Source organism: Polypterus senegalus, chromosome 3 (genome assembly GCF_016835505.1).
Source record: "Polypterus senegalus isolate Bchr_013 chromosome 3, ASM1683550v1, whole genome shotgun sequence".
In the NCBI taxonomy this organism is placed as follows: Eukaryota; Metazoa; Chordata; class Cladistia; order Polypteriformes; family Polypteridae; genus Polypterus; species Polypterus senegalus.
Window position 1 is genome coordinate 113,535,718 of NC_053156.1, and position 20,582 is coordinate 113,556,299.

At 36.0% G+C, this 20,582-nt stretch overlaps 1 protein-coding gene across 1 annotated transcript in view; it reads left to right on the top strand.

Moving 5' to 3' along the window:
• Nucleotides 1-20,582, top strand: part of bckdhb (branched chain keto acid dehydrogenase E1 subunit beta) — a 229,741-nt gene that overhangs the window by 101,756 nt on the left and 107,403 nt on the right. The window contains exons 7-8 of the mRNA XM_039747830.1: nt 15,174-15,271; nt 19,963-20,073. Coding sequence (XP_039603764.1) covers nt 15,174-15,271; nt 19,963-20,073 — 209 coding nt within the window. The remainder of the gene's footprint in view (nt 1-15,173; nt 15,272-19,962; nt 20,074-20,582) is intronic.

A 20,582-nucleotide genomic window follows, 5' to 3' on the forward strand; every position in this document is an offset into this window, starting at 1 on the left:
TTATAGGCAAACATTTAGCATAACTATGAAAATACTTCCATCAACTTAACATGACCTAAATAACTGGCAAATTGAAGTATTTTCTTAGTTATGTTAAATGTTTGCCTTCATCAAACTGGTAGAGCATTGTGTCGACCCTCAGTCGGAAATAAACAAAAAAGATGGACAGTTATCCAGCTTGACAAAGTGTAAAAGACTTAAAGAGGCAGTACTCAGCTAAAAGATCTGCTGGCCCTGGAAAACAATTGCATAATCCAATGTGAGATTGAGAGCTCTTAAAGGGCAGTCACATTCAAGGTAAACCAAACCCTTATAGTGTCCTTGAAAAACAGATGAAAAGAATGAAGAGCCATATGGTGCAAGTATTTGTAAAGTAAATTAAAAAAATATATATAATGTTCTGTTTTATTGGATTTACAAGTTTGTGGGGGTAGAGGAAAACATATTTATTGAATTGCTGGAGGTTTACACACTGAACTTTATACTAGTGAAACAGGAGAATATGCCAGTGTAAGAGATATCACAAGATAGTGTTTCCTGCAGGATGTGCATCTACCACAAATATATTTGCAGAAGAGCGCAAGTTAAAATTTTATGCTCAGACAACAGAACACATTTTATTGGAGTGGAATGAGAGTTATGAGAAGCAGCTAAAATCTTGACCAAGGAAATTTGCAATGCCATGATAAAGAAACAAATCAAATGGATTTTTAATCCACCATTGGCCTATTTATTGAATTGCCATCAAGGTGGTGTGTGGTGTTTCCTGGAAAGACAAATTAGAAGCATAAGAAAGATTCTAAACTCAATAGTTAACCAACAAGCACTTGACGATGAAAGTCTCCAAATGGTGATGTGTGAAGTTGAATGAATCATCAATAACAGACCCCTCACAAAGACCTCAAATGACACACACCTAACCACTTGTTGTTATTGAAGGCACAACCCAATATGCCTTCCAGAGTCTTTTCTAAAAATGATCAGTACACTTGAAGACACTGGAAGCAAGTTCAGTATATGGCTGACTTGTTTTGGAAAAGATGGTCTAAAGAGTATTTGCCAGTTCTTAAAGAACATCAAAAATGGATAGCATCAAGAAGAAATTTTAAACCAAGAGATGTTTTAATTGTTGGTGATGCTGCACCACACAATTCCTGGGTAATGGGTCGAGTCATCAAGACAATACCAGATGCCAAAGGTGCAGTCAGAAGAGTTTGTGTACAAACCAAAACCAGCACACTGGATAGACCTGTGAATAAACTATGCCTCCTTCAAAAAACAGTCAATGTTTGAAATACATTTTTACGTGTTTGTTTGCAGTTTTATTGCTAGTGATTTGAAAACAATAGACTAAAAATAAAGTCTATAGCTTATTGTAAGTAAAATATAGTAATTGTCTCTGCTCCTGCATAAACAATTAGGGGCCGGAAATGTAAGGACCAGTCTTAGAAAGTTAATGTTTTAAGTTAAACTCATAATGGTGTTTGCTTAATTTGAAAAGAATATCATTTTTTTCATAGCTATAGACTGCAATATAACCTTTTACCCCCCATCTCCCCCCCATAAGTTAACATGAGAGAGAACTTTCTTAGCTATAACAGTAATACAGTGTGTTGATTAAGTCAGTGTGTGTGTTTGGAATAGGCTCATAGCTAGCATGGAGTGAAAGACTCATTTGCAGTTTGTAAATGAGATAGGCATACAGTTTTCTGACCATTTAGAAACATTTAGAACATATACAGGGGGTCCTCGAGTTACAACGTCTCGACATACAACGTTTCGAGTTTACAACGCTCACTCCCATAAAAACTTTAAAAATTGAGGAGAAGGAATAAAGGTTTTTTTTACACTCTTTTTTTACAGTTCCTACAGTACAGTATATTTATGTCCTTTTCCTTTTTCTGTGGCTTAGTTGTGTTTTTATGTTCTAGATTATGATTTTGCAAATGTGTTAGGATAGGTAAGTGACTTAGGATAGGGTGTGTTTCAACGTACACCATAATTCAGGTTACATCACTGTTGTAGGAACGGAACTGTGTCATAACCTGAGGACCCCCTGTATAAGCTTTCAATAGAACTTTTCTTAAACAAGAACATTTATTTGCTGTGTCATTTTTCTCCAGTATTTTGTGTGAATTGTTTTACCTTGAATTTTAACTAAAGCTTTTAAAAATGAAGATATTTTATCTGTGTAATCATTCAATGCATCAAGCTATTGCCGGAATCGCATGAAGCAAACTAAAGCTGCAGAACTTTGGTAATTTTGGGTAAATGCAGTGTTTTTTTCTGAACATGGACACATAGCAACACATTATTTGCAAATGGAAAGGTACTGTCTGGGAGTATTTTTAGCATCATATGGGCAGAAATAAGATCAAGTTTGTAAGTGATAATGGTTGGGTTTGTGGAACTCAGTTAAAGGGAAAGAACCTAATGAGTATAAAAAAATACTTAGAACTACTAGAATCTTCTTCTTCTTTTGGCTGCTCCCGTTAGGGGTCGCCACAGTGGGTCGTCTTCTTCCATACCTTTCTGTCCTCTGCATCTTGTTCTGTTACACCCATCACCTCACCTGCATGTACTCTCTCACCACATCCATAAACTTTCTCTTAGGCCTCCCTCTTTTTCTGTTGCCTGGCAGCTCTATCCTTAGCATCCTTCTCCTAAAATACCCAGCATCTCTCCTCTGCACATGTCCAAACCACCGCAATCTCGCCTCTCTGACTTTGTCTGCCAACTGTCCAACTTGAGCTCACCCTCTAATGTACTCATTTCTAATCCTATCCATCCTTGTCACACCCAATGCAAATCTTAGCATCTTTAACTCTGCCACCTCCAGCTCTGTCTCCTGCTTTCTGGTCAGTGCCACCGTCTCCAACCCATATAACATAGCTGGTCTCACTACCGCCCTGTAGACTTTCCCTTTCACTCTGGCTGATATCCTTCTGTCACAAATCACTCCTACCGCTCTTCCCCAGCCATTCCACCCTGCCTACTCTCTTCTTTTTCACCTCTCTTCCACAATCTCCATTACTCTGTACTGTTGATCCCAAGTATTTAAACTCATCCACCTTTGCCAGCTCTACTCTTTGCATCCTCACCATTCCACTGACCTCCCTCTCATTTACACACATGTATTCTGTCTTGTTCCCACTGACCTTCATTCCTTTCCTCTCTGGAACATATCTCCACCTCTCCAAGGTCTCCTCAACCTGCTCCCTACTATCGCTACAGATCACAATGTCATCAGCAAACATCATAGTTCACGGGGACTCCTGTGTAATCTCGTCTGTCATCCTGACCATTGCACATAAGAAAGGGCTCAGAGCTGATCCCTGACGTAATCCCACCTCCACCTTGAATGCATCTGTCACTCCTACCGCAGACCTCACCACGGTCACATTTCCCTCGTACATATCCTGTACAACTCTTACATACTTCTCTACCACTCCCGACTTCCTCGTGCAATACCACAACTCCTCTCAAGGCATCCTGTCATGTGCTTTCTCCAGGTCCACAAAGATGCAATGCAACTCCTTCTGGCCTTCTCTATACTTCTCCATCAACACCCTCAGAGCAAACATTGCATCTGTGGTGCTCTTTCTTGGCATGAGTTAATCATCACCTCGCTTCTTAATCTAGCTTCCACTACTCTTTCCCATAACTTCATGCTGTGGCTTATCAATTTTATCCCCCTGTTGTTACTACAGTCCTACACATCCCCCTTATTCTTAAATATTGTCACCAGTACACTTTTTCTCCATTCTTCGGGCATCCTGTCACTTTCCAAGATTACATTAAATGATTTGGTTAAAAACTCCCCTGCCATCTCTCCTAAACACCTCCATGCTTCCACAGGTATGTCATCTAGACCAATGGCTTTTCCATTCTTCATCCTCTTCATAACTGCCCTTATTTCCTCCTTGCTAATCCGTTGCACTTCCTGATTCACTATCTCCACATCATCCAACCTCTTCTCTCTCTTGTTCTCTTCATTCATCAGCCTCTCAAAGTACTCTTTCCATCTGCTCAACACATTCTCCTTGCATGTGAGTACATTTTCATCTTTATCCTTTATTACCCTAACCTGCTGCACATCTTTCCCAGCTCGGTCCCTCTGTCTAGCCAGTCGGTACACGTCCTTTTCTCCCTCCTTAGCGTCTAACCTCTCATACAACTCAACATACACCTTTTCTTTAGCCTTCGCCACCTCTCTCTTCACCTTGCGCCTTATCTCATTATATTCTTGTGTACTTTGTGCATCTCTCTGACTATCCCACTTCTTCTTTGCTATCCTATTCCTCTGTATACTCTCCTGTACTTCCCCATTCCACCACCAGGTTTCCTTTTCCTCCTTCCTCAGTCCAGATGTCACGCCAAGCACCCTTCTTGCTGTCACTCTTACTACATCTGCTGTAGTTTCCCAACTGTCTGGTAACTCTTCACTAACGCCCAGTGCCTGTCTCACCTTCTCCCTAAAATCAACCTTGCAGTCTTCCTTTTTCAACTTCCACCATTTGATTCATGGCTCTGCCCTCACTTTCTTCCTCTTCTTGATCTCCAACGTCATCCTACAGACCACCATCCTATGCTTCTTAACTATACTTTCCCCTGCCACCACTTTGCAGTCTTCAATCTCCTTCAGATTGACTCTTCTGCATAGGATGTAGTCTACCTGTGTGCATCTTTCTCCACTCTTGTACGTAACCCTATGTTCCTCCCTCTTAAAATACGTATTCACCACAGCCATGTCCATCCTTTTGGCAAAATCCACTATCCTCTGACCTTCTTCATTCTCCTCCTTGACACCATACCTACCCAGCACATCCTCGTCTCCTCTGTTTCCTTCTCCAACACATCCATTCAAATCTGCTCCAATCACCACTTTCTGTATCCCTTGGGTACACTGTTCATCATTTCATCCAACTCATTCCAAAAATCTTCTTTCTCATCCATCACACACCTAACCTGCAGGGCATATGCACTAACAACATTCATCATCACACCTCCAATTTCCAGCTTCATAATCATTACTCTGTCTGACACTCTTTTCGCCTCCAAAACACTCTTGACATACAGTTCCTTCAGAATAACCCCTACTCCATTTCTCCTCCTATCCACACCATGAGAACAATTTGAATCCACCTCCAATCCACCTGGCCTTACTTCCCTTCCATTTAGTCTCTTGCACACACAATATATCAACCTTCCTTCTTTCCATCATATCTGCTAACTCTCTCTCCTTGCCAGTCATACAAAGTTCCTACCCTCAGTTCCACTCTTTGCGTTTTATTCAGTTGAAAGAAGTGTAGGTTTGTGCAGCCCTAAGGCATGCTTTTCAAAATTATGTTAATATTTAAAAAATGACATTTTCATGAAAAGCCTAATCTTTTTGTCATTTTTGCAATTCATACTGGATAAGGTACCAGTCCATTGCTGGGTCCATTTGCACACACATCCACATTCAGATACCATGACCAGGTGGGGAACTTGAACTCAGAATGCTGGATGTGTGAGACAGTGGCACATCTAGATAAAATTGTTCCAAAGTGATGTGGTTGATTGGTATTGAATTATATAGTAAGAACCATTTGGTTGCAGTCATTGCAGCTGATGGTGGCACAAGAAGTTATTAATTACTTTTTCACAACACTGTTCTTTTGATGCCATAAATAATTGTTGTAACTAAAATAGATAATATTTAGCAGAAGCATTACAAAATGTATTGCATTTATTTTAAATCTGCTGTTTCAGATATGTTGGTCCTTAACACAAACCAATGTTCAATCAAGATTCCGTAAAAACAACTTAAAAAGTAAAGTTTTGAAATTTATGCAAAAAGTACAGAAAAAATATAATAAACGCAATGAATAAATAAGCAAGCAATTAGATGTAATATGATATAGTCAGTGCCAAATCATTCCAAATTCAGTTCTTTTACAGATCTTGTGAGTTATGAGACTAGTGCCTGTTTGAATGTCTATTGAAGAAGTTGTTAAAAGGATGACCATATCTTGAAAATAGGAAAAGACTCTACAGCTCAACAGTTTGATTCAATACAGAACCTGCCCAATTAAAATGTAATTATGAACCATTCTTGCTTACAAAATCCTCTTCATCAGAGGTTCTCCTTCACACACATTTATTTGGTGTTTTTGGATATTATAGAAATAGTATTGATCAAGAAGAAAATCATTTTCCTAGAAAACTGCACCCAGGGGTACTCATAGCTGATCATAAACTTCATTTCTTTATATCTTTGCTAAACAATATATTGTAGTTTTTCTCCCAAGTTTTTGTTTTTTCTCAGCTTAATGATTGTTGAAATTTTTCAAGATTACAACAGATAACTTGTAGGTCTTGGACCAGGGTGTGTTTATATTGCCAGTTCACATAATTAAGAAGCCAGTATTAGGATGTTTACTGTAAACTTATAGAGGGTCTGAAAACTTACACAAAGTACTATACTTGATATTGCAGTAAAAAGAAATATTCAAATTTTCTAGTGAAATTATGACTGAAGAATCTGTCATGGTGTTTCATTTTTGTGAAATGCAGTGCGAGAGAACCTTGAGTTAATATGTCCACTAACTGAGCTGTAGTCATAGTTCAGTTTACCTCAATGCATAATTGCAGTTTTAGTCAACATTATGCCTCTTTTCAGATATTTCAAAAATGTTTATCTCTGTTCATTCTAAAAATCTTCAAATGAGAAAACGTATGTGAATATAAATATATATATATATATATATATATATATGTGTGAGCACTGATTTTTCCGTCATAAATTAAAAAGCCTACTGTTTTTTTCTGCCTGTTCTCAGATCTTACATATCTATTTTATACATGGTGATAATATACTTAAAGTCCTGCAGCTTAATTAAAAAAAATCTTCTGTTGAAGAGTATTACCACCAGAATAACAATGAATGTGATTAAAATTATCCTCCCAAGAAATGTTAATGGTTATCCGTGCATTTTCATTTCTGGGTTGTTGTTCTGTTTCACCGGCATAAAAATATGCTTTGATGGTGCAATGCATTCAGCAAATTTGCCTTGTATTGGACCTGTGTAATTAGCCAGATCAAAGTACCGTTCAAGGAAATGTCAGAAATGGACACCTTGTTGAAGAAATGAAAAACACAAATAAGTAATAATTTATTAGGTGGCCAGGCACCTTATTTTGTGTTGTCATTTTTATGTATGTATGTATGTATTTATTTATTTTCAAAAATGCGTGAGTTTAGATGTACTATATGTTTCAATATATATGCAGTGGTAGATTACAACATGTTTGTACTTGTATACAGTCAGTTTTACCACAAGAAAGGACATACACTCATGTTTTTGATAAAGAAGGAAGCATCTCTGAGTCTTCAAAAATAGGAAAACACTACTTTTTTTTTTTTAAACTAATAAAATTATTTCAATCTTTCATTATTTATGCTTGCAGTTAAGTAATGTACTGACCTAAACATTTTATCATGGCATCTTAGCAAATACATTTTTAGTGATGCTTTACTGTGCAGAATCCTGCAGATATGAATTGTCACATTTGTGTTTGAAATGTGCCAAATCCATTCATTCATTAAATGAGACTTTGCTGGCAAATATTCTGTATGCTTTAATGGCAAATTCTTTATTTTGTTATACTTCATTGAATCAGGTTTGGGAGAAGCTTGGAATAAAGGTTTCACCATAATGATTTGTGGAAAATGCTTTGGATTTGAAATGAAACTGAAGTTTAAGTTGGCTAGTTTTCTCTTTTTTAAGTAAAGGTTATACTTTTTTTATTATGCGACAAGAGCTGTGGATATCAACATCTTCTTCCAGAAGTTAATAAAGCACAGCTGATGTCTCAAAGTATATTTATGCATGTTTAATGTATGTTTAAAATTGGAATGATCTTCATGTAAGGCTGCCAGTGGATAAAATTACAGAAGAACATTATGATCATTTTGTGAGCTCTAAATACAGGGTTCTTTCTCTAATAGCACCGTCACATTCAGCTAGGTTTGTAGAAATTGGAGTCAAGTAATTTCAGGCATTCATCCCATCCTAACAGGCAATTGTAATGTTTAGAATGTTTGCTTGAACAAACATTCTTATGCTCTGAAGTTCGAATACTATTTTCTCTTTTTTCTGATTACAATTTAAAATTAAAAAAAAAAAGTGTGTGTGTATATATGTATTTATATGTGTGTATATATGTGTATATATACAGTATATAAACATATATGTATATATGTATATATACAGTATGTATATATGTATAAATATATATGTATGTGTATATATATATAAATATATATGTGTGTGTGTGTGTATATATATATATTTATATATATATATATATATATATATATATATATTGTAAATCCCTACTGATGTTTCGATTAAGAAAATATATGGTAAGTAAGCAAGAGAACTCATTTTCAAATGTATACGTTCATTTCTGAATTTGTTGGCATCATTGATTCAACAATCAAAAAACACTGAATGTAATAAAAATGCCAGTACAAAGCTGCATTGTACTTTATACCACATGTGGAATATATTTAGCCTTGTTAAGCATTCAGTGGATTCAATCAAAATGGCACATGTCTCAAATTATAAATTTATTTCCAAGAAAATTAAGTGTCAGAATTGTTGGCACTCATTTGTACACTGTCTTTCTTGCAAAGATAATGACACTGAGCCTTTTTCTATAATTTTTTTATGAGTTTGGCAGTTATGTTTGGATTTATCTTGGACTATTGAATATATTTCCAGGTCCCTGATGTTCCTACTTTCTCTGCTTATGGATTAATTTCTTACTTCAACTTAAACCACAGGGTTATAGTGAGGTTAAAGTCAAAAGGCAGGATGGTCATTGTAAATTTTAATTTTCTTTATAGATTTTTGAGAAAATTCAATCATTTCCAGAATTCTGCCTTTTTGACAGAGGCAACCAGATTTCTGCCACAAATAGTCTTATATTTGGTAGAGGTTATGATTCCATTGGGCTTTAAAAGTGAAAGCAATGTAGCACTGTAACATTGAATAGTCATCAGCATAATTTCCTGTAGGAACTATGCTTTGTTTTTCTTTTGCCATACACATCATCTTCTAATTTCATATCAATTGCTGGTGTTCATAGCCATGGAGTTCTCTTTTGTATTATTTATTTATAGTATATAATTTTTGTGGCATTTGATAAACTGCAGGGGCCTCATGCATAATGCCGTGCGTAGAATTCACACTATAACATGGCGTAAGCACAAAAGCGGAAATGTTTGTACACACAAAAAAATCCAGGTGCATAAATCTGTGCGAACGCCAATTTCCACGCTCTTCCGCTACATAAATCCCGTTCAGCGTGAAAAGTAATGCACGTGCACATGCCTGCTGTCCCTCTCCAACTCCTCCCAGAATTACGCCTTTTTGAATATGCAAATCAATATAAATAGCCCTTAAGCTCAGCTTTCTGTTAAAAGGCACGGGGGAAAATAGAAGAATTTCAGCAAATACCAAGTGGAGGCAAGGTAAAACATACTATTTGTTGGTTTAAAAAGTGGTATAAACAACAAAAGGAATTTGATCGAGTGACATAGAGTGTCGGTGAAACTGGAAAGCTCAAGTTCAGAAAGTCGCACAGTGTCTGAAATAAAAAAAGAAGTTGTCAGACATCAAAGTCGCTGTTAAAAGGCAAGTCGTAGCCCACCGTCTGAGTGTCATATAAAAGCTTTTTAGGGTACAGAGAAAAAAAAAATAGGCCCACAGTGGGGGAAAAAAGCACAAAATGTCAACTTTAATCTCGAAATTTCCACTTTAATCACGTAGTTTATTGTGTCATTAAAGTAGAACATTATAAACTTCATCCTAAAATCATATAATTTACTAGTTTCTCAAATCCCATCGTAACTAAAGTAGCATGTTAAATGCTTTGTTTTGTATTTGATCTTCTATGTGCTCTATGTCTGCTCCTCCGACAGGACACAGAATCCATTACATTCATAATATTACTGCTCACTGAATAATTGAAATACTGAGAATTAAACGTGATGTCATTTTCATGATGATAGGAGTTAAAGCATGTTATTAAACATGGGAACACGGTGGTACAGTGATTGTTCATGCCTCATGCAAGATGCATAATAATTTATTGCAGCAGTACTGTCTCTTTCAAACATAGTAACCTCCAATTCCTGTCCTTCCTTTTCTTTCTTCAAATACCCTATCACCACACAATCAGGTCTGTAACAGACGTTAAGTCATCTGTAAGCTTAGAATGGGAATTCAAAAACTTTTAAGGAACATTGAAATATCTTCGTAGTACATGTTTAGAAGAATACAGCCAGAGGCAGGAACAATCCATGAACAGAGCGCCAGCTCCTTTGCTAGCACTGCGACACCGTGTCCTCACATGTTTATTTATTAACGATATAGATTATTTAAGTTAAGTTAAAGTTTTATCTGTATAATATAATAAACATATTTTGCTGCATTTCATCTAAAAAGTGATATTGTCATCATATGTAAACACACGCTTTATAAAGTGGCTCAGGTTGTGCAATATTATAACTGTATCACAAGTTTACAGTGAGGTAATTGTACTTATAAGTACAAAAAGTTCTACAAGGAGCACTTGATGGACTGATTGAGCGTGTTTATACTTCTTGGGATGAAACTGTTTCTGAACCACGAGGAACAGCTCTAAAGCGTTTGTCGTATGTGAGCAGTTCAATAGACAGTATGGCTGATGCAGCATATGCTAGATGCTCTATACCGATAATTCTCTTTCCATGTTGCTTATGCAACATTTTTGTGTGTACGCACCTTTTATACATGAGGCCCCAGGTGATTAATTTCTTGCCTGGTCACAATGAAGTGGCGCATCTTTATCTCCCAGTGACAGTCTCTCGATGTGGAGATGATGTTGAATTGTTTATCTGGATATTTTTTTTATGTTATGATTTACATTACAGTGAATGAGACACATAACAACTAAAGAGTTGATAAAAACTACCTCCCATAAGTTTATTTTCCAAATGAAATTGATATTAGCAGTCAGTCAGTCATTTTCCTTTCGTTTATTCTGTTTGGAGAGCTACTGTATGTGAATAAAAGCCTTCTATTCAGTAGTCCCTCTTATGTTGAAACATCAACAAACTTAATAGTGTCCCAGCATGTTTAGTTTAGTATAGCTATAACAAATTATTATTAAATTCTCAAAAAGCTTTGGACTGTTTCTTTCAAAGAAAATTTGTTCTTTTCTAATTTGAATAAAATAGTACATCCATCTCCCACAGGCTAAATGATGAAGCAATGAGTAACCAGTGCACTGTAGGAAATCGCATTACAGTAGATTGACTTTGAGTAAAGCTATCATAGGGTGTGTAATAATAGTAAATCAACAAAGGTTTGTTTTAAATCTGATTTGGAAATGCCTCATAATTAAATCACATGTTTGAGTGAGGTAGGCTCTTGATGACATTGTTCACAATCGGGCCTTTTCTTGGATTTATTTTGGATAATCTTAGTCAAGATAGTTGCTTACAATGCAAAATTTCTAAACTGAATTACACAATGCTTTGCACATATTTATGAAAAGTGCATTCTGTCTCTACCTGTATTCCATTCATTATTCTGAGACTTCATTTAAAGGTCTCATTCACACTTTGTACCTTTTGCTGGATTTATGAATTTTCTCTCCCTTAATACATGAACTGTTTACCTTTATTCATGGGAAAATGTGATTTAACGTGCATCTTTTCTCCTTTATACCTAAAAATAATACTACGCCTTTGACGATCATCTTGACTTCAGTAGAATTTGAATAAAAGAGATGATGATAATTTATATAATTTTAATTTCAGTACTTACGGTGTTAATCTTTTTAATAAAAATATAAAAACGGTGTCTCTGTAGGGTATACATTTAGATAAAAACATTTCAGGTTCACATACTTCATTTATCCTGGCAATATACTCCTGGGTTTTTTTTACTACAGTGATTATTAAAAGCATTATTTCCATAAAAACATGATTGACTGCAATGTGATTCAGTGCTAAAACTAAAAGAATAACAAAAAAAGATAAGATGAATTAATGATGGTAAAAATCTTCAAATTACTATGACCTCAAATAAGTTCTAGTTTGAGCCTCAGACTATATTGCTCATATTGATATGAAATATCTTAATCAAAAAGCAAGTAACAACGTGAAAGCACCCTCACATTTCAGTCATTGCAAGAGAACTGCTCTTCCACAACATTACTGGTGGCTAAAGTAAAGATAAACATATACCGTTTGTGTGAAGGCATAGAAGTACAATGATTATAGGTTTTCCCGCTGTCAGAGAAAACATAACATAACTGATTTGAAAAGAGGCAGTATCAGGTGCAAACTAATAGCTGGGAAATTGTAACCAGCAGTATAAAAAAATCTTCAATGTTAAGTATACTTGTTGTAAAGTTTAGATTCATACCTCTCTAGATTCTATAAAAAAGATCTACAAACTAATGATACTATCAATGTGCAGTATATAGATTACCTGTTTGTTAGCTATTTCTGGGGTGTAGTCTGGTTCATTGTAACAATATGGCAAATGGGTACAAAGAGAATTGATACATATGCATACAGTCAGGTCCAGATCACCCTTCATACCATTACATATTTTATGTACCCACTAGGGCTGCTGCTGGCCAAATGGGTGCCCTAAGCAGAAATTTTTCTTTTGTGCCCCCTCCCCCAAATATTATGGAAGTAAAAATAAAATAATAAAAAAAACACCTACTATAGGGGCCAAAATAGAACTTTATTCAAATAAAAGTAAATACATAAATAAAGTGTATCATTTATAAATTACAATTGTAGCTCTACAGCAAAAAATACAAACTAAAATTACACTTTAAATAAAACATTTATCATAAATAAAATAAAAATAATAAACTGAAATAAAATTACACTGTCATCTGCTAGAGCTTTCCAAAGTTCAAAATTTACAAAGGCACACTTCTGCTTTTTCTTGAGGCAAAGTCATAAATGAGCTCTTCATATAATAAAGCCTTTGCTAATTCAGAGTTGAGGCTGACAATTGCCAGACCACTCATGCGCTCTTGTGCCATAGATGAGCGCAAGTACGTTTTGATGAGCTTCATTTTAGAAAAACTTGCTCAGCAGAGGCAACAGTTACAGGGAGCGTCACTGCTATGCAGAGCAATCCAGAGATTTGGGTACATGCACGGGCTTCATCTTGGGCTTTTTTTTTCTTTTGTTTCTCAGCGCCGGACTGTTGATGTCTCTTTCCAGGAGCAGGCATATTGTTCAATTATTATCATTCTTGGCCAAATAGGCAGCCGCAACAGAGGTGAGGGCGCGCACGTCATCACGTGTGCTTAGCCTACTCTGCGTTCACCGTAAAATTAAATATATACGTTTAGATTTTTGTTTATTTGTATATGTATATTATTAATATTAATTTATTATTATAATATATAAAAACTATTTTTTTGAGCAGCTGGGATGGTGCCCCCCTGGGAGTTGGTGCCCTACGCAGACTGCATACTCTGCGTATAGGGAGCGGTACTGGTACCCACCATGCATCGGATTGAGCTTCTCCCAACAAATTTATCATACGTAATACATGGCAATCTACTCACCTCTTCCTTACATTCTTCCTCTTCACTACTAACCATCAGCTTGATCTTACCTACATTTACATTAAGCCTTTCACCTCCAATCCAATGTATTTCATTATCTTCCTTCAATCCCGCGTGACTTTTCATCATCCGAAACTAAATCTTTAGCATGCAAGAGTTCCCATGGAATTCTTTGTGCACTTCTCTGGTCAGCATCTCTGTTTCTTTCAGGATAGCAACATATGCAGAATGGTTTCTTGGTGTAGCTCAACCTTCACCTCAAATATTTTACATATCCATCACCTCATGGTTCCTCATATATTGGTTATTGTCTATTGGGTATTGTCTACAGTAATGTTATTCATTCTCACCAAACTTTCTCATTGCCCTCTTCATATTTCTCATTGCAGTCTGTCTGATCCCTTTTTCATATCTAAAAGTGCATAATACAGGTTATTTCTCTTTGCCAGGTGGTTTTTCCCAGGCATGAAACCAAAGTGCATTTCTCTGTAACTCACTCACGTGATCCTTGATTCGTTTCTCTAGTACTCTCTCAACCACTTTACAGTGCATCCGGAAATCCGGATTTCTCAGTTTTTTAAATTTTAATAAATTTGCAAAAACCTCAAGTAAACTTTTTTCACGTTGTCATTATGGGGTGTTGTGTGTAGAATTCTGAGGAAAAAATGAATTTAATCCATTTTGGAATAAGGCTGTAACATAACAAAATGTGGAAAAAGTGATGCGTTGTGAATACTTTCCGGATGCACTGTATCCCCATTTTATAGTACTCTATCACTGACTTTATCTCCTCCAAAGGCTTGGTTGCTCAGTATAATCCACAATCCACACTTATTTTGAACACTGGAATGAGCAAATGTCTTTTAAAATCTTAAGGTTACTTTGTGCTTTTTTATTATTTATACTATAACTATAGAATTATTTGTGGAACTAAGATTTCACTGATAATAAGTTCATAAATGCAAAATATATCTGATTTCATTAAATAAAATAACAATGTAATAACATTTTATGAAATCTTTGAAAGTTTCAAATTTTAATTGTATAGCCTACCAATAGATATCTTATCACAGTCAAGAAACAACCACAAAATAATTGCTTAGGTGCTGCTTTGATGTGTAAATTTGGCCACATGTGAGAAATAAGTTCTTTGCTGTGATTTGAGATTTTTTGATATAGGGAAATATACACCATTGTTTACATTTTTAAACCATTGAAAGAGTGCAAGCTAATTAACAGTTTATGTTACCTTCCAGGAAGAAGTCATAATTTAGTTTAATTAAATTTGCTCAGTAGTGAAAAGTACTTTATTTGTGATGGAGTAGTATTGTAGAAAAAGCAAGCATAAAACTAGAACATTCATTTTACCAGTCACTTTAGTTTGTATTACGAAATCTCTAGATTTTGTCATTCTGGGAAAGAATCTGTTTAAGCATTTTCTGCAAGGAGTCTAAAATGTGAAAGTATCTGTTCACTTTTTTTTTATGAAGAACACATTTAGGAGTTTGTATAATTTTGTTTTTCTTTCCAAGTTGAGCAAGTGCCTGTGGATACATACTACATCCCACTGTCTCAAGCTGAGGTACTTCAGGAGGGAAGCGATGTTACACTTGTTGCCTGGGGAACTCAGGTTAGTTTCTGCATTTTGTACTGAATATCGAAAGTGAGTCATAAATAACTCCATGACCTTCAAACATGGATTTAACTAAATTTAATTGTATAAAAAGATACAAAAAAATAGTAAACACTGGAGGGATCTAGTCTTTTTTCTCTCAGATTAAACCCAGCCTAGTTAAAAACACTGGAAGTAAAGGTGTGCTCACAGGTCCTAAGAGAAACAGGGAAAACTCTATAGATCAATGTTCATCTCTTACAGCTTCTTTCATTTCTGCTATGTTCAGTCCAGTATCCTTCTTAATGGTATCTAGACAGCGAGTTCTTCGGTGGCCTCTTCCATTTCTGCAATTGACCATTCCATGCATGATGTCCTTCTCAAGTGACTTGCATCACACAATGAGACCAAAGTAGGGGAGCTTTTGCTTTATCTTGGCCTCCAGCGAGAAAATAGGTTTGATCTGTTCCAGAACTACTGTGTTCATTATTCATTTTTCTGGTTTCCATGTAATGCTTAGCAGATGTCTCCAAGACAAACAGCTCAAATGCATCAATTGTTCACCTTCTCTGCCTTTCTCAACGTCCTGGTTTTGAATCCATATATTATTACTGGGAAAATGATTGCACTGACCAATCTACATTTAGTTTACAGGCTGATGTCTTCGCTCTTCCATATGTTGTTCATACTGACCATCGCATTTCTTCCAAGTGCCAGGCATCTCTTGATCTCAGGGGTGCAGTCACCATAGCAATCAATTTTAGAGCCATGAAAGATTAAATATTCAAGCACTTCAGTTTCTTCATTGTTGATCTTGCTATTGACTTTCACATTTTTTGCTGTTGTCGTGATCTTTGTCTTCTTAATATTCAGGCATATTCCAACCTTTTTTCTTTGACTTTCATGATCATATGTATATGATCTTTCTTGTTTTCAGCCAGTAGGATAGTATCATCGGTGCATCAGAGGTATTTTCACTCTGATCTTCGACTCATCCAGGTCTGCATGCTGCATACATGTTGAAAACTGCTGGTGACAGGATGCATCCTTGGCATACGCCCTTTCTGATCCTGAACCAATCTATATCTTTGTATGGTGTTTGAACTGAGCAATCTTATGAGCTTGGTCAGGTGTGGTGGTGTGCCGATTTCCTTTAGGCAGGTCCAGAGGTTGTTATGCTCAAGTTCATCAAATGTCTTCAAATAATCAATGAAACATATATAGAGGTCTTTCTGATACTCCCTGTTCTTTTTCCATAATCCATCAAAGGTTGGCAATGTGAACACCATTGTCTAAGCTGTTTCCTGAAGCCAGTTTGTACATCTGGTATTTCCCCATCAACAGTTGAACTTCAGCATTGTTGAATGATCTTAAGAAGGATTTTGCTTGTGTGTGGCATCAGGGCTATGGTTTGGTATTTAGAACAATCCTTTGTAACTCCATTTTTCAAAATTGGGATGATTACTGTATCTTTTCCATTCTTTTGGCCACTCACATGTGCTCCATTAGCATTTACATAACGGTGTTAATGCTGCCACTGGTATGGGTTTGAGAAATTATGCCAGTGTGCTGTCAATTTCCGGGGCTTTTTGGTTGGATAATTGTTTCATTGCCCATATGATTTGCTCCAGAATATATGGTTCCAGTTCCAGTGTCTCATTCTTCTCCACTAGTTAATTATGATGATCACTTTTGTATAACGTCTCTGTGTATTCTTTCCGCTCAGTTGCTCCCTTAGACCTTCTGAGCCATGAATATTGACCGTGCCTTCTGCTCACTTTCCTCATCTTCTGACACTGTTCATATCAGTAGTTCTCTTTATCATTTCTAGCCCCTCTTTGGAAATCTGCATTCAGCCTTCTGAAATCTTCTCTGATCCTAGTAGCTTTAGCCTTCCTTCTCTCTTCTGTGATGCTGATGGTCAAATCAGAAATTCATTGGGCTGATTTCGATGGTCTCTTGTATGTTCCAATGCTGTTTCATTAATGCATGGCTTCACTTCTTCCTAAAGCTTGTCTGGATGCCTTTCTTCTTGAGAGAGGAGATCATATCAGTTCTTTACTTCTACTGCATAGCTGTGGCTTATCTGGTCTGTGTCGAATTTCTTTGCGGCTGCCATTTGTTTTGTATTGCAGAATCTCAGTTTGACTGTGGCTATCAGCAGTTGGTGATCTGATCTGCAAACAGCACCAGGATATGTTTTCACTACCAAGACTGAAGTCTGCCACTTCTTCTGACACAAGACGTAGTCGATTTGGTTTTTGTGTACTCCGCTTGTTAATGTCCAGTTCTACAGCTGCCATTTGGGTTGTTCGAACCAAGTGTTGGTTATTTTTAGCTGATGTTGTTTGCAAAATTGAACTAGTCAGTCTGCTTCCCTATTCTGCTCACCTAAACTGAATCTTCCAACAATTTAGAGTTTTGCCATAATTCCCACTTTGGAATTGAAATCGGCAATAATGTAGATAATTTATTGTTAACGATAAAGCCCACTCCTCGTCGTCTGGTAGTGTCATTACCAGACTAGTATACTGTATGATCACTCTAGTTGAAGAAACCATTGCCAGTCCAGTATATTTTGCTGATGACTAATATGTCGATACTCAGTCGATTTAATTACCTCTTCACAATGTCCAGTTTTCCTGCATTCAGACCATTCAATTTCCACATTCCTATCTTGTATAGTTTTGTGCAGTGCAGAGTGGTTGTTTTGCTGTGAGCCACATCAGCAGATAGGCATCCCAATAGATTTGTCTAATCTATGTTATTACTGTCCCAACTACTTTAACATCCTTGCTCTTCCCCAGTTGCATTTCGAGTACCTTCCAGCCTGAAGGGGGGTCCTACATTCCAGTACCTTGTTTTAGTCAATTGTTGAGTCATTATTCCATAGAATATTTTGGTAGAATGGTGGGGTACGTTGTCATATCTTTTCCCCAAGCCAGAGCCATTTAGCCAGCATACTTACGGCATGCCATTGCCACCCCCAACACCATCATATATATATATATATATGTATATATATATATATTCCACCTTTATTGGAAAATTGCAATCTGTACAAAGAAGATGAAAACAAATTAGAAACTGTTTAGTGAAAAGGAAAAAAAATTATACAAAAAAGTTGTTCTTCAGTGTCCGCTTCCTAGCAGATGCTTGAAAGGTTTGTTCAAAAACAGACTTATACTTGGAGGTATTCATTATTCTATCCACCCTGTTTAAAAAGAGTATTGTTTTATGATTTCCTTAAAGTCAATAAATTAGGTTTACTGTCAGAAAATACAAATTGTAATAAATACATTACAGTTAAAAATTAAAAACTTTTTTTATTACTTAGGATATTTGACCCATGTAGTCTGTTACAAATTGGTGTTTCATCAAGTTATATATTAAATGCTATTGAGCATCACCTTTACATTACTGATTTTTTAAATTTGTTTTAGAAAGTCCAATTTTTAGCATTGTCATTCATTTTCAGATGTAGATCACTGATAATTTTCTTGTGGGTTTTTTTGACACAGAAGAATATTTTGAAATATTTATGGGTTACATTTTACAATTCTCCTAAGTGGCTGTAAAATACTCATCAGAAACCAAACAAAGCAGAAATTAACTGGTTATGGTAGTTAAAATGGCTAAAAAAATGACCAGAGTGCCTCTCTTCTACAGTCTTCATTTTGAAACACCAATCTTTTGGAGTGTGCACTGTCTAAAGAAATTATATTCATTGGAGCATCAGCACAAAACATGTCAGGTCTTCACTCAAAGGCATACTGACAATGAGTTGACTAGAGGGGACTCAAAAATCAGGTTAAAACACACATAAAGAGCACTGGAAGCTCCTATAACCTTAGTCTTAATTTAATTTTTATCATGGGAAATTAAAAATGCCAGGATTTTAAAAGTCCTGCATATTCCTAATTTCTCACTGAATATGCAAGATCTTTTGTTATAGGAATAAAAAAGACAACTACACTGCCTAAATTATATATATGTATACTCAATATGTATACTTAATATTAGCATTTAATCTACTGCATGATGGCTGAGGATACTCCCAAAACTGTGGCTTTGTAAGCTGACTAGTGTGCCTTATCTTAAGATTTTACATTGCATATTGCAACACACAGTAACTTTAACTGAAAATCACCCACCATACTGTACCTGAGTAGTGCTGGTGACCTGCATCCCAGAAGAGAAGCAGTATTAAGAAAAAAAAGGTTGTGCTGCGGCTTTCGGGATAAAGTAATGCACAAGTGTCAAGCTTTTCCCTTTTAAAGTTACACCCAGACAGTGGACATTTGAACATGAGATAGATCTACAGTTTTTATCTCATAAAACCGACAAAATTCTGACCATTTAAATTATAATTGCTAAATGCATTTGAAAACCAAAAAATAGCCGATACTGATTTCTGGGACAGCCAATTAGTGCATCACTATTTCAAAGCCAAGTTAAAAGTTTATTTGTATCCTAAACATGCTGTACTTTGTTTTGGACAGATTTTCATTTTATTGATTTTTTTTTCTTCAATTAATGTTGTTTTGAGTTTTATATTGCACTAGTTTGGAGTTCCTTAGTAACTAATACCTGTGTATTAAATATAGTAAAGTATACTGGTAATAAACTGATTTAAAACTGAAAAACAGAATTTATGTGCTGTCATTTCTATATTTGATCACAAAACATCTTGTACTATATTTCATTAGGTTCATGTTTTGAAGGAAGTAGCAAATATGGCTCAAGAAAAACTTGGGGTGTCATGTGAGATTATTGACCTTAAAACCATATTGCCTTGGGACATTGATACAGTTTGTAAGGTAGGTCATTATGTAATTATCCTTTAGATTTTGTTAGCAATACCTAATGCAAGAAATCTTTGTTCAAAATATATTATTTTTCCATATTACAAACTGTGGAGTTATACTATGTACAGTTTTGAATGTGCAGTCATTGGAATGTACTTTTTAGATGTCTGTTTTATTCCCCTTCACTCATTGTTTATAGTAATCTCACAGCTGAGGTAGTAACAGGTTCCCAGAGGTGCAGACATAGTACTCTGTAAATGTTATTAGTAAGACAATTTTACCGTTATTGAAGTTGACTGTAATGGCTGCTCATAGTCAAGACACAATACTTGGTTGTGAATTTAAAGAAAGCTTATTCTTCAACATCTGTTACATGTCATGTCATTTTCTAACTAACTTAATCCAGACCAGGGTTGCAGGGAGGGCTGAAGCCTCTCCCACCTAGGATAGGTTACAAGTAGGGAATCCCAATTACCAGGAGCCCGGGATTCCCGGACATTTTTCATTTGCGCATTCCCGGG